General features: G+C 46.6%; 1 protein-coding gene across 1 annotated transcript; it reads left to right on the top strand.

Annotated features, from left to right (window-relative positions):
- The first annotated feature begins 1,490 nt into the window (after positions 1-1,490).
- On the top strand, positions 1,491-15,079 carry BAG2 (BAG cochaperone 2). The gene is made up of 3 exons (XM_004580479.3): positions 1,491-1,800; positions 13,320-13,429; positions 14,473-15,079. Exons 1-3 carry the CDS (start codon positions 1,688-1,690, stop codon positions 14,886-14,888), a joined length of 639 nt encoding a protein of 212 aa, XP_004580536.1. The 5' UTR covers positions 1,491-1,687; the 3' UTR covers positions 14,889-15,079.
- The last annotated feature ends 100 nt before the right edge of the window (positions 15,080-15,179 follow it).

Genomic DNA, 15,179 nt, shown 5'->3' with positions numbered 1-15,179 from the left:
GAGCTGGGTTGGAAGGGGAGCGGCTAGGACTCAAACCAGCATTCCTATGGGGAACCAGTGCTGCAGGCAGAGGCCCAACCACAGTGCCAGTCCCATGTTTTAAAAATATAAAAATTATTTAATTTCAACAGTATAGTAGCAAGTAAATAAAATTGGTGGATGACATTAAAGAATTACAGATTATCCTAACAGAAACATGCTTTTGATTAAACCACTCATAAATTATTGAGTACCTGCCCTGTGTCGGTAAGTGTTCTAAGAGCTTGGCATGCAGCAGTGGCAAAAGTTCAAGTGCATGAAAAGTTCTAGCAGGAAAAGCAAGGAGGCTGGTGAGTCTGAAGCAGGATGAGGCTTTTCCAGTGACTTTGGCTTTTATCTGAGGATCCATTGACGGTTTCTGAGAATGAATATTGTCACAAACTTTAATCAGGGTTATTGTAGTTGACAATACATGAGAGGCGAGAGTAAAAGCAGGGAGCCCAAAAAGAATGCTGGAGTAACCTAGGTGCAAACTGACCAAGTGGCTTGCACTTGGTGTCAGTGGAATTGAAGGAAGAATCTGGATATACTCTAAAGGTAGCATTCATGTGACTTACTAATGACTGGATCTAGAATCTGAAAGAAAAAATTTCCAAGGTGATTCCAAAGTCACATTATAGACATTGGTTCAGTAATTTCCTTCACCAAGAGCTCGTTAGTATTTTGAGTACAGATGGTGTGTGGGTCCACGCCGAAGCGCCTCCTCTCTGCCTAGTGTGTAAATGGTGTTGCACACTGTTTAAAGGCTATGATTCAGCGCACAGCTGTTTTCCTGTTTGCAACCTGAGCCATCAGAAGAGTGGAGAAAGCAGTTTTTAAAACAGGGCAGTACCATCCCATCTTTTAATAATCTTTACTCCATCTTTTGTTTTTAAACAGGATTTATACAAGTTGGTTGTGAAGTGACCTTAATACCAACTATTTGAAAGTCCAATTGCAAATTTTTTTTGTAGGAAGATAAAGTAAAACTCCCTTTCTTAGAATACGTGGGAACTAATTAAATTTACTGCTTTCCTTATTTAGCCAAGCAGTGTTGTCAGTGTTGTCTGGGATGTCATTATGAGAAGTACCTAACAAGGCAGGTCAGGCGAGTGTTCTTCCAAGCATTCTGTTTTACAGAGGGGCCCTTTCCCCCGGTGTCAGAAACGTGAATATTTTTTGTTCTTGCTTTGAACTGTGGGTGCTGGGAAGAACCCCCAGTAAGCCTACACCCACAGCAGATCCCCTTTGTGGTCCCTCTGCTTTGGAGGAGTCGGCTACTCGGGTTGCAGTGTTCCCTGGATCTGATTTCGGGTTGTTCCAGCAGCAGAGGGAGCAGCCCACCACGTCAGGTGTCCGCCTTTCTGGGTCCTTCCCTCCTGGTGTCTCGGAGGCCTTTGCTTGCTCAGGTCCCGGGCGCTCCCGGCTCATCCAGCCTCAGTGGCCAGCTGCCCCCTCCCCCGGGGGCGGCAGCCCCTCCAGGCCCCGCGGGCGCCGCGCCTGCCCTTCTTTGGCCACGCTGCGGCGGCGGGGTCGGCGCGTCCTCGCGGGCGTCAGAGGAAGGCGGGCGCCCCGCGCGGTGACGGCGACTCCTGCGGCCTGGGAACGCTCCACTCGCCGCCGCGGGAGAGCCCGGTGACCTCTCGGCTGCCCCGCCTCGGAGGCTCGGATGGCTCAGGCTAAGATCAGCGCCAAAGCCAACGAGGGGCGCTTCTGCCGCTCCTCCTCCATGGCCGACCGCTCCAGCCGCCTGCTGGAGAGCCTCGACCAGCTGGAGCTCAGGTGAGCGGCCGGAGGGCGGTGCGCGGCGGGTCCCGCGTCCTGCTGGCAGCGTGGGCGGCTCGCGGGCAGAGGCGGCGCGCGGGGGGCTCCGGCCGGCCGGGGCAGAATTTAGAGAAGTTGCTTTGGGGGGATTGTTGTGGATGGAGCTGGTACTGTTTTTGTGTCTTGGCGTGTTTTCTTCTCGTTGAGAGAAAATGTGTTCCGTACAGGCTGACCTGTGAGCACGTTGTGGACACACGAGCTCACCTGGGCCTCTAGGAGGAGAACGCCCAGAGAAGATAGAAGTTCGGTTGACGTTACTGGAGATTGCGGGCAATGTCACCCTGTTTCTACAGAACTTCCAGAACCTTCTCTGGGGTCCCAAAGCCCTTCTAATTCTCCCTCTTCCCGACCTCTCCCACCTCCACCCCCAGCACATACCAGGTTGTGCGTGTTTTAAGGGAACAGATAGATTACAGCGTTGCCGGCTTCCCAGTGTGAAGTTTCCTTGTTCCAAAACACTTCAGAGCCGAAATGGGGTGGGGGTGGGGGAACAAGGAATGCATCTAAGGGCGAGAACTGCGGAGCGGCTGTAGGCTGAACAGTAGCTGTGTTGCCTGCCTTGTGGGTTAGACGCGATAGCTTCCCTGGCTCTCCTAAACCCACATCCTGTGTTCCAATATGTATTTTAATATGTGTGAAAGATAGTCAACAGTTTCCCCCTTTTTACCTGATTTTGATGTTAAGTAAATAATGTAGCAATCGAGTTGCCTAGAATTTTTAAATAATATGAAGACATTTTGGAACTACTTTTAGCTTTTAAGAGTGTCTAAAAGCTTTTATGTACTCCCTGTAAGCACGTGTGTCTGTAAGTTAGTACCTAGATTGTGGCTGTGCGCAGCTGTGGTCAAATAACAATGTTGTTAAAACACCCACAGCCCCCTGAAACTCCGTGGCATCTGGTTCCATGGTTTTTGGCAGGTTCCGAGGGTGTAAAGGAGTGTGTAACTCAGCAATGCTGTACTATGTGGCTTTATTTCCATGATTATACTAAAGCATGAACACGTGTCTGCCCCCCCACAAGATGTGTAAGTAATCCCTTTATCTCCTAAGGGGATTCCTTATTGCTGCTGGGAGGAAATAGCCAGAAAGTGCCAGAATCTCCAGCCCCAAGTCCATGGGTGCAGTAGAGCCACTTGAGCCCTACCCCAGCCTTTGGGGTTCGCTGAGAATGAGACAAATTGGAGAAGTGATGCTTCCTTTGAGATTGCCAAAGTTAGTGAACCTGACCAGTTCAACTCCCAGAGAAGGTGGGGTGAAGCTGCCGTGGCCTCCGCTGCTTCAGGCCCCCCTAAGGAATAATGTTTCTGTTTTGTAGGGCCTTAGCAACGAACAGGCACAGTCTACAGGTGCTGCTGGTTCCTCAGCCTTGGACAGGCAAACCGGTTTTTTTCTTTTCTGCCTTAGGGAAAAATGAGGCGGATGTACCCTCTGCTTCCATTAAGCTGAGTCATTGTACTCGGGCTTGAGTTAGTGCCTCACAGGTGGTGGAGACAAAAGCTGGCGAGTGCTGCTCTTTGGAAAGAAGGCTTCTGCTCTTACTGTGTTTCTAATATTTAATGTTGAATTCTGATTATGACACATGACTAAATTAAAGTGGTTTACTTGGCGCTTGGCCTGAGGAAGAAAGGCTAATATGTGTATTAATTGCTGCCATTTCAAGAACTTCTCTAATAATTCTAGAGTTTTTAAGTGTTGTTTCTTCCTTGAAAAACTAAAGAAGTGTTTCAGAAGGCATAGAAAAATAGATGAAAATGCTGAAGCTGATCCTAACTACAGTTTTTTGAAACCATGCACACACAAGATTGTGTACCATTGAAAACATGGAATTCATGTATATTTTTACTCTACTTCTTTGATTTTATAGTAAACATAACACTAATAAATAGAGTAGTATGTTAGCAAAGGAAACGGTACAGCTTGTGCTTAGAAGTATGCATGTACAGTTCCCTGATCTTGGTTCTGTTGTCTGTGTAAGAAACGCCATGAAAGCATGAGGAGGTTATACCTGGTGTTTGATGACTGGGAGTGCGTGGTCCACGTGATGTTTAAAATGCTTGGCAGTCATCCACGATCTGTTAGCCATCTCCCATTCGCTTCTCGTACTCATCATCACACTGGCCTTTCTATGTTGACCACATCTTATCTCAATATTGCTTTCCCAAAGAGGCCGTTCCTTTCTCTCCTGGTTTTCGTGTTTTGTGCATTTGCCAATAACTCAAGTTACTCTGCTTGTTATTATTTGGTTGACATTTATCTTTTATAATTAATGCGTGGAGCCTAGCTTGTCAGGCTCCATTTCTTTGTGGAAATTACTGTTGTCTCCAATCTACGGATGGTAAACCTATGCTGAGGAACAAAGCCTCTCCCGTGCTCACACTCCAAGAATTGGGAACTCAGATTTGAACTCAGCAAGCCTTGCTGTCAAGGCTGTAATGCTTCATGCTTTCATTTTCTTTAATAGGTCATCATCCAAAATATAGAAATGATGTAATTTTACTGACAGATTAAGACTAACTTTCAAATAGCCTCCAGTTCAATGAATATTAAATAGCCACTTTGTGCCAGGTATTGGATAGCTCCCAGAGACTCAGAATGGTAATGAAAATATTTGGGGGGGGGATGAGTTTTTGGGACTGTCAGAGAGCAGAATGAAGGGACAGGAAGATGGACTGCTCACAAGTTCCTCAAAACCCATCGTGTCATGGCGGCTGCCCTCCCACCTGCGGTTCGCCTTGCTTCCCCTGAGCCAGGAGGTGAATCAGCGCTGGGTCGGGGCTCCTGCGGATGGTTCGTCTGCTTCAGCTTTGCTTGTGAGGTTGTGCCACTGTCCCAGCAGTCACAGAGCAGATGGCACCAAAGCTAGTATAACACAAAGGACCGGTTCCTTCAGCGAGCACGTCCCGTCGCTCTGTGGCAGGGAGAGGGCCTGTGTTATCTTTTACAAGTGTGTAGACAGAGGTGCAGGGGAATTAAGTGGCTTGCGCGAGGCTGTGATTCCTGACTCATTTTAACACTAAAAATGCCAGTCCCATTTTTAGAGTGCCTCCACAGTGAATGTAATCAGTAGTTTGGGTGATCATTAGGAAAATCCTTCAAATTTTGCATTGTTTAAAACACAAAGTGTTTGTTGCAGCATTACTCTGATACAGGATTATTGAATAAAAGACAGGACTGAGTTTAAGAACTTGTTTTAGAAATCATGTCTTTCAAATAGATGTGTCATATAAGCATTTGCTGTTTCCCTTCCTTTCTTTTGTGAAAACAAATTCTTGTTATTAACAAATAGAAGTTTGCGCTGAGAATGCAAATATAGAATGACTCTGGGCCCGGGGTGCACGGAACTCACACACACAGGTAACTGCTGTAGCAGTGTCGGGCACTGGGTTAAGCCTTTACTCCCCGTGCTGTCCCTCCATCACAGCCATCGTCTCTTTCTTACCCGTCTTCTTCAAGGTGACACAGCTGGCAAGTGGCAGCGCCCATGCAGCTGGCAGCGCCTGCTCTGTTCGCAGACATTTCATTCATGGCCAGGCTCGGTACACGTGTCATTGTACCGCTCCTAAGTCGGCCAGCAGATTCTCTGATCCTTTAGAGAGCAGAAAGGTGAGGTCCTGGGGTCTGGGGACAACTAAGGAAGCCTGAGCTCCACGTTCGTCCTCTTAAATTTCCTGATTAAACTTCTTTTGTCTGAGCCTGCTTAGTTGGGTATGATGAGACTTTTCCAGCAGCACTGCCCAGGCCAGCCTTAATGTGAGGAAAAGTTCTTTCCCAATTTGGACATGTTGCTGCCTCTAGGATCTATCGGCAAATACAGAACAGGCCTCAGCCGCCAGGAGCCGTGTGGTCAGATGAACTGCTCAGAAATGAGAAGGGTGAGGAGAGATGATCCCATAGTTCTAAACTGACTAATAGAGAAACGGGCACTAGTGTAAAATACAATGATCAAGAGTTTTTGAGAGTTATTGCGAAAATTGCAGACAAGTTATGTGAGCTGATTTTCAGAATAGCAGTAGCTCATGACTTGTACAAATAGTATTTAAATAAACTAAAGGGTTAGATTCAACTTTTTAAAAAATATGTATGTATTTTATTTGAAGACAGAGTTAGAGAGACAGTTTCATCTACTGGTTCATTCCCTTAATGGCTGCAGCAGCCAGAGCTGGGCCTGCCCCAAGCTGGGGGCCAGGAGCCTCCTCGGGGCTTCCCACGTAGTTGCAGAGTCCCAAAGTCTTGGGTCCTCCTCTGCTGCCTTCCTAGGCCATTAACAAGGAGCGGGATCAGAACTGGAGCAGCTGGGACTTGAACTGGTGCCCATAAAGGATGCTGGTGCTGCAGGCAGAGGATTAGCTTGTTACACATAGTTTCAGTTTTTTAAAAGAAAATGCTCCGCAGCTCCGCTTCCCACTCAGCTCCCTGCTTGTGGCCTGGGAAAGCAGTCGAGGATGGCCCAAAGCCTTGGGACCCTACACCCGTGTGGGAGACCCGGAAGAGCTCCCAGCGTCAGATCAGTATAGCACTGCTGTTGCGGCTCACTTGGGAAGTGAATCATCGGCTGGAAGATCTTTCTGACTCTCCTCCTCTCTGTATATCTGACTTTGTAATAAAAATAAATAAATCTTAAAAAAAAAAGAAAACACTAGAATTCTGATGTAGTCTCTGTGCTGAACAGATGAGCAGTGCCTTAGGAGACGGTCATAACCCCAAGGAAGAGCACGGCGCAGCTGGCCAGGAACAAGTCCTGCCTGCTCGGTTGCGTCTGGGAGGAAGAATGTTGCAGGAAGAGGAGACAGCCCGTGAAAAGCCCACAGAGCCATGGGAATCTTCACATTCTAAAGAATGGTGTTCTACCTGTGTTAGTACAAACAGATCCATCTATTAAAAACTGTAGATAAGTTCTATAACAGGTGAGATCAGTTCTTTCCTTGGGAAAAAAAAAATGCCCTGATAAGCCTGTGGGAAGCCCTACGGAACTTAAAAGCACCATTTAATTGCATTTGGTTTCAAATAATGACAGACTGTCATCTTTTAAAATTTTTTAATTGGAGGGCCCAGTGTGGTAGCCTAGTGGCTAAGGTCTCGCCTTGAACTAGCTGGGATCCCATGTTGGTGCTGATTCTAGTCCTGGCGGCCCCACTTCCTATCCAGCTCCCTGCTTGTGGTCTTGGAAGGCAGTCAAGGACGGCTCAAAGCCTTGGGGCCCTGCATTCACACGGGAGACCTGGAAGAGGCTCCTGGCTTCGGGTTGGCTCAGCTCCAGTCATTCAGGCCGCTTGGGGAGTGAAACATTAGAGGGAGATCTTCCTCTCTGTCTCTTCTCCTCTCTGTGTATCTGACTTTCCAATGAAAAAATAATTCTTTAAAATTTTTTTTCTTTGGAAAGGCAGATTTACAGAGAGAAGGTTACTAGCGGCTGCAACGCCCAGAGCTGAGCCAGAAGCTAGGAGCAAGGAGCCTCTTTTGAGTCTCCTGTGGGTGCAGGGTCCCAAGGCTTTGGGCCGTCCTCCACTGCCTTCCCAAGCCACAAGCAGGGGGCTGGATGGGAAGTGGAGCACCTGGAGTTAGAACCAGTGCCCATCTGGGATTCTGGCACATGCAAGGTAAGGACTTCAGCCACTAGGCTACTGCACCAGGCACAACTGTCATCTCTTTTATGACAGATCTAGTATATGTAATTATTTTTGCTGATAACTTCATGAATGTATAGGATTAGCTTATTGAAAAATAAACCTTTTAGGGTAAATTCAGTTCTCTTGGTCATCTTACATTTGAATACAATGTGAAGAGTGTTAAAAAGTAATCTTTTCTTTGAGCACCTCCTTATTTACCCATCACATGTTTCTTCTGTGTCATTTGTTCATACTGAAGTCATGGCTTACATTTTTAGCAGGGAGATTTCATACTGGTGTCATTTAGTCTGTTTCGTATGGACTTATCTAGAAGGGTCTGCTGATGTAAAACGTCTAAAGAATGGATAATGCTGGAAGCAGACAGGTTTATGGGCTGTGGTACTCATGTTGTGCTGTTTTCCAGCCAAAATTATGACATAAGACCCTCACCAACTCTTTGCTTTCACTGGGTTTCATAAACCCCAAGTTGAACATAAATTTACTATCCTGAGGAATAAAGGCACTGTGATTTTACAGCCAGTCAGTGCTGTTTTGGGGTGTAACAGGCGGGTGACGGATGGGGAAAAGGCAGATGTGTGGCTGCGGTGAGAAGGAGCAGACTTTTCCTGGAACGGATATGAGGTGTCCCCGTTGTGCCCACTTAGGGCAGTACCCTGCATTGGATCACCATGAGCCTTCTCTTTCAGTATACAAAGAATTGATTAGGAGTTTGGTTCAAGTGATTATGGCAGCCGAGAAGTCCCATGACAGGCAGCTGCAAGCTGGAGAGCCTGGGATGTTGGTAGCATGGCTCAGTACAAGGCCGGGGTCTCCGAGCCCGGAAGCCAGGGACACCAGTTGAAAAAGCTTGCGAGCCAGCCAAGTTGCTGTGGGTGTAGTCTTAAGAGTCCAAAAGCCGGCAGCTGGCATCGGAGACAGGGGTTGAACATGCTCCAGCTTTTTCAGGAAGGCACCAGATTGCCTTCTCATTTGTCATTTGTTTAAAAGATGCAGTTATCTGAAAGGCGGAGTGTCAGAGATGGAGGCCCAAAGCTCTGGTTCACTCTGCAGACAGCTGCAGTATCCAGCACTTGGCCTGTCTGATGCCAGGAGCCAGGCTCTCCATTCTGGTCTCCCACAGTGGTGTTGGGTCTAAGGATCTGGGCCATTTTCTGCTGCTTTCTTGGCTGTTTTATCATGGAGTTTGATCCGTAGCAGCAGGGACTAGAACCTGCTCCAAAGTGGGATGTAGGAGATAGGCAGCAGCTTGACCCACTTCACCACAGTGTTAACCCTTCATCTTCCTGTTTGGTCTCATCAGTGGTCTCTGCCCATTGATGTTGCTACCATATAGTACATTCAATACTAAGGATAAGTCTATTTCATTTGGTGAAAGTTGGTAACATAGTTATGTAATTTGTAATATGACAGTGACCACCCGGCTTGGCAGTGACTGGATGCATTCATGTGTATGTGTAGTGGATACATGTGTGTATAGTGGGTACATGTGTGTGCAGTAGGGGCAGCAGCAAATGGAATGCTTCTTTGGTCTGTCCAAGACTTTCTACCAAAAATCTGCAGGGGCTTTCTCATTAAACTTGGAAAACGCAAAGATGACCCCATTGTTGCCACTTCTTACTACAATACTAGAAAACTGTAGGGAAAAAAAATTAGAATACAATTTTAAAGTAAGATTTAAAAAAATGACCTCTTAAGCTGTGTGAACATAGCTTAGGAAAACCAATAAAATCAACAGAGTGGTCATGAAAATTATTAGCAAATTGAGATTTCCAGTTATAAAGTACACTTACAAACAGAACATAGCTTAAATCAGCAATGAGTGAATGGAAAATACAACTAAAATTATTCATAATGCACTAATATTCGGAAAGTAGCTAAGTGTCTACAACACTCAAGAGTCTATAAGACTACGATGAAAACTACTTCAAAACTCTGCTGAAAAATAAAAGGTCTAAGTAAGTGACAAGATGAGCCATGCCCTGAATGGAATGAAAGTATTATAAAGACATCCTGTTTGTCCAACTCTGGGAGATACAAAAACCTCACCCTAAAGTTCATGCGGAGGGGTGACAGCCCCAAGTTGCTTCTGAAGAAGACTGGGTTGGGGTGCTGCTCTGTCAGGTGCTGACAGCGTAAGACAAGCCTGGTGGTCTAAAAATGGGTGTGGGTAGAACAGTCGGACATGCTTATGTATGCAGTAAAGCTTACACAAATGTGCAGGGGAAAGACAGATTAAAAACTTTTATCTAACTGCACATAAGGGTGGATTCCAAATGGATTAACAATGTAAATATGAGGAAGGTATGATTGTAACGTTTGATACAGGAAGACATGATCAGAGGTGAGGAAGGCCTTTAAACAGAGCTTCAAAGCAGTCATCAAAAGGCAAAACAAAATGTGAACTTGATTACATCAAAATAAGGGTCTCTGCTCAGTGAAGGAGGAGGAGATTCCTGGAAAGGTCATTTATGACAGGGTGAGAGAAGAGGGTTGCCAAGTCTGTGCTCCATACTAAATTAGCATCGTCAGAATGGAAATCAACAAAACCACACACACACACACACATACACACACACACGGCTGGGGGTTGTGGCACAGGGGATTAAGCAGCTGCCTGTGAGGCTGACATCCCATATCAGGTGTGTGTTTGGGTCTTGGCTGCTCTACTTCCAGTTCACTTCCTGCTAAGCCATCTGGAAAGGAGGTGGGTATTGGCTGAAGTACTTGGGCCCCTGTCTCTCGAGACCCAAATGGAATCCCTGGCTCCTGGTGTCTGCCTGGCCCAGCCCTGGCCATTGCTGCCATTTGGGGAGTAAACCAAGAGATCGAAGATCTCTTTGTCCTCCTGTCTGACCCTTTTCATAATTCTTGCTTTAAATGCAAATGAATCATTACAAAAAAAAGCAAAGTATGTGAGCCAGCTTACAGGATATTGAAGAGCCGTCTAACATTACTCACAAGGGAGCAAATGCGTTTTTGATGTGGAGACTGTCCACGCACACTGCCGACACTGACCACACAGAGCAGCTTGGGTGCTGAGTGCCATGGGGTGTGGAGACTGATCATAGCCCTGTGCTGCATTTAGTGTGGACACCCCGGGTCTCAGCAGCGCTGCCCTGGGACATAGCCTGAGGAACACGCAGGCCCACGGGGCGTGGGTTCAGTGGAGCCTCGTATGTAGTAATGAGAGCTTGGTGGACTGCCATTCAGGAGAGTGGGAAGGGACAGCTAGATGTGTGTACAGAAGAAATAGCGTGCAATTACAACCTAACAAATTTTAAACATTCTTTTTCTTGCTTAAATTTTTGAAAAAGATTTATTTATTTTTATTGCAAGGTCAGATACACAGAGAGGAGGAGAGACAGAGAGGAAGATCTTCGCTCTTCTGTCTACTGATTTACTCCCCAAGTGACTGCAATGGCCGGAGCTGCGCTGATCTGAAGCCAGAAGTCAGGAGCCTCTTCTGAGTCTCCAACACAAGTGCAGGGTTCCAAGGCTTTGAACTGTCCTTGACTGCTTTCCCAGGACACAGGCAGGGAGCTGGATGGGAAATGGGGCCGCCGGGATTAGAACCGGCACCCATATGGGATCCCAGCACGTTCAAAGCGAGGACTTTAGCCACTAGGTTTCCATGCTGGGCCATTAAAAATTTTTTTTTAAGATTTATTTATTTTTATTAGAAAGGTAGATTTTATAGAGAGAAGGTGAGGCAGAAAGATACCCTATCCACTGGTCTATTCCCCAAATGGCTACGACAGCTTGAGCTAAGCCAGTCTGAATCCAGTAGCTAGGAACAACTTCTGATCTCCCACATGGGTCCCAAGGACTTGAGCCATCCACTGCTTTCTGGGGCCACAAGCAAGGAGCTGATAGGAACTGCAGCACCTCGGACAGGAACCAGCATCCATAGGGGATGTCAGCACTTGCAGGTGGAGGATTAGCCAACTGAGCTATTGTGTTGGTCACTAAAATGCTTTTATTTATCTTATGTGTGTGTGTAAGAGAGAACTCTTATCCATTGATTTACTCCCAATGCCCGCAACTGCCAAGCCTGGGCCAGACCAAAGTTGGAGTCAGGAATTCAGTATAGTTCTTCCAGGTGGAGAGATGGGGTCCAACTACCTGAGCCATCCGCTGTTGCCTTCCAAGATGCATAGCAGCTGGCAGCCACAGCTGGAAGCAGAATCAGGGCCTGAACCCAGGTACTCCAAGACGGAATGCGGGCGTCCCTGAGTAGCACCTGAGCCGCTACACTAACACCTCTCTGGAAACTACCAGTTATGTGCCATACACACAGACACCTGGTCGGCTCCTAATAACAATGCTGAGTGAAAGATAAATCCAGGTGCGATCTTAAAGTACATGGTGGGGCCAATGTTGCAGCACAGTGAAATGGCCACAGGCCTGCAGTGCTGGCATCCCACATGGGTGCCAATTTGTGTCCCAGCCACTCCACTACCAGTCGAGCTCCCTGCCAATGACCTGGGAAAGCAGCAGAAGATGGCTCAGTGTTTGGGCCTCTGCCACTCACATGGGAGACCCGGATGAGACTCCAGCCTCCTGGCTGGCCTAGTCCTAGCTGTTAGGACCAACTGAGAGTGAACCTCGGTTTGGAAGATCTTTCTCTCTCTCATTTCTCTGTCTCTTTCTGTCTCTGTATGTAACTTTTTAGTAAATAATTTTTTTAAAAAAGTATATGATTAATAATAAAAAAAAGTGTGAAAAATGGGCAAATGAAATGGACATTTTTCAAAAGAACAAATTCAAATGGCCAACAGACATATGAAAAGATGCTCAGGCTCCCTAGCCATCAGAGAGATACAAATGGAAACCACCTTGAGGTACCACCTAACTCCAGTGAGATTGGTGTACATTCAGTACTCTACTAACAACACCTGCTGGCACCCAGAAAGGTGCCCTCCCTCACTGCTGGTGGGAGTGCAGGCTAGTACAGCCACTATGGAAATCAGTATGGAGAGTGCTTAGAGAATTATAAATAAACCTGCCCTATGACCCAGCTCTCCCACTCCTAGGAATAAACCCAAAACAAATGAAAACTGCATATGAAAAGGGGATGTGTAATCCTGTATTAACAGCAGCACAATCTACAATAGCAAAGACATGGATGCCCATCCAAAGAGGAATGGTTAAAGGAACTGGTATATCTACTCCATGGAATATTACTCAGCCATTAAGAAGAATGAGATTATACCATTTGCAACTCAGTGGTCCCAACTAGAGACCATTATGCTCAGTGAAATAAATCAATCCTAAAAAGACATATAGTTCTCTCTAATATAAAGAAACCATCATGCAAATTGGAATGTATAGTGATAGAGTAACAGAGACTACCACATCCAGATGTGGAGACACAATGCAACATGAATTCCTACTTCCAAATTAAAGATGGACTCCCAAAGAAGCTGTTGGGCATACCTACACGACGGGATGCTGGGCTGTCTGACATTGTCGGGGCACACTTAAATAACAGACTGATGGAATTATAACTCCTTATGAAGGACTATACTGTTGTAACAATATGGGGAAAATCAGTCGGGGTAGGAATTGGGGGGAATGCCCGACTCTACAGAATTGCATCATAAAAATCAAAATTTAAAATTAAAAAATATATACAATTAATAAGCAGCATTTGTAAGAACAATAAAGTCAGATGGTTTCCCTGTAAGGGAGAAAAATGGAAAGGATGAATGGATTAAAAAATAGAAAATTGAAGCATTGAAAATGAAGAACTTTGGGGGAGTGTTGAAGCCGAGATGGACTGCATGAGGGCCACAGCCCCGTGGAAGAGCATCCTCGGTACTAACCGCTTTGCTTTCCTGGTGTACATAGGGTTGAAGCTTTGAGAGAAGCGGCCAGTGCTGTTGAGCAAGAGAAAGAAATCCTTCTGGAAATGATCCACAGTATCCAAAACAGCCAGGACATGAGGCAGATCAGTGACGGTGAGAGCCGTTCCCACCAAGGGGGCTTGTCTGGGCCGCTCGTTCACGGAGTGTGTGTGAGGTGCGGGGCGAGTGTTCCGGGACCTTGGGCACGTGGCTGCTGGGCTTCAGCATTTGATGCAAGCTGCAGAGAGCAGCTGCAGCTGTCAGTTTGTTCCAAGAGCCGCCAGGCCAGGGATGATCCCTCCAGTGTGCTCCCAGCCCCGCTGCTCAGAGGGAAAGGCAAGGCCCACACACTCCAGAAGAGCTGGCCCCTAGCAGCGAAGCCATGGGTTTTAGCTCAGCTTCCCGTTTATCCTTGGGGCCTTCTAAGTTACTGGACTACAGGAAAGGTGGAACCAGAGCATTCCGAAATGAACTGAGGGGTAAAACGGAGAAGAAATGGAGGAAACACAGAGAGAAAGATTAAGTCATGGGACCTAAAACCCCATAGTATGTAAAGATGTGCTGTCATTCTCATTGAGAGATGTGCCTGACTGTGCAGGCTCACTGTGACGTTGGGTTCATGGTCCTGGGCTTCCCGGTCACTGCCCCTCCGGAAGGGCTTGGCGGCCAGGTCCAGCACAGCTGTTGCGCATCCACTGTGGGGGCACAGTCTGGTCTGCTGCCCTTTGTGGTCCCTGGGCAAGCAGGTGGCTGACTTTTTCATCTATATGATGTAGTGCTACCAGAGCCCCTTTACCGTCATTGCCTCCTGGTGCTGGCCAGGGCAGAGCCCCCCTGCCTGCTAATCTCAGCTGCCATGGATGAAGCCACTGTCTGCCTCTGAGGCCAGCTGATCCTCCAACTCTCCTTACGGGTTTTTTTTTTTTTCAGGCAAAATTTGGGGCAGAATATTCTGATAAACATGCACATTTAATCCAAAACTTCTGGGAGACAGTTCATCCATCAATCTGACAGGCTATAGTTTCTGCTTTTACACCTGAAAGATTTCACAGAAGTGCTTGTAGAAAATAAATGTAATCACGCATGCCTCAGTGTTCTTAACAGCTAAGTCTGTGTCTCGTGTCGATGATGATATTTCGTAACTTTTTATGTCTCAGGAGAAAGAGAAGAATTAAATCTGACTGCAAACCGCTTGATGGGACGAACCCTTACTGTTGAAGTTTCAGTAGAAACCATTCGAAACCCACAGCAACAAGAATCCCTAAAGCAAGCCACCAGGATTATTGATGAGGTGGTCGGTAAGTTTCTAGATGACTTGGGCAATGCTAAGAGTCACTTGATGTCACTCTACAGCGCGTGCTCATCTGAGGTGCCGCCGGGGCCCGTCGATCAGAAGTTTCAGTCCATAGTCATCGGCTGCGCTCTTGAAGACCAGAAGAAAATTAAGAGAAGACTCGAGACTCTGCTGAGAAACATTGAGAACTCGGACAAGGCCATCAAGCTGTTAGAGCATTCCAAGGGAGCTGCTTCCAAAACTCTGCAACAGAATGCTGACAGCAAATTTAGTCTGTAAACCGCAGGGCATTTACAAACAGTCATATGAAAGTGTTAGGTACTATTTTAAGTGACAACTAGTTCTTTATGTTAGTACGTATAACCACTTATTTGATACTGACAGTTGTTTTGGATGAAGAAAATATTTCTGGTGCCATCCGTTTTGTGAATACCAATTAAAAAGAGAAATATTGGAATTATCTCTCTAGATGTTTGTAGGTTCAGTTCTTGTCCTGGGATCTAGCACATTGCATACATGCTTTGGCCTGCTCTGTGTTCGGGGGCAGGTTAGCACTCAGCTGGGAACGAA

The sequence above is a fragment of the Ochotona princeps genome, chromosome 1, assembly GCF_030435755.1.
Source record: "Ochotona princeps isolate mOchPri1 chromosome 1, mOchPri1.hap1, whole genome shotgun sequence".
In the NCBI taxonomy this organism is placed as follows: domain Eukaryota; kingdom Metazoa; phylum Chordata; class Mammalia; order Lagomorpha; family Ochotonidae; genus Ochotona; species Ochotona princeps.
The sequence above is the reverse complement of the archived record's forward strand: the minus strand, read 5'-3'. Positions and strand labels throughout refer to the sequence as shown.

Bases quoted from the DNA above. Each gene is read 5' to 3' on its own strand.
- BAG2 (XM_004580479.3), top strand. From the start codon at position 1,688: ATGGCTCAGGCTAAGATCAGCGCCAAAGCCAACGAGGGGCGCTTCTGC. The intron at 1,801-13,319 runs GTGAGCGGCCGG...TGGTGTACATAG, and splicing joins CTCGACCAGCTGGAGCTCAG to GGTTGAAGCTTTGAGAGAAG. The intron at 13,430-14,472 runs GTGAGAGCCGTT...TTTATGTCTCAG, and splicing joins CATGAGGCAGATCAGTGACG to GAGAAAGAGAAGAATTAAAT.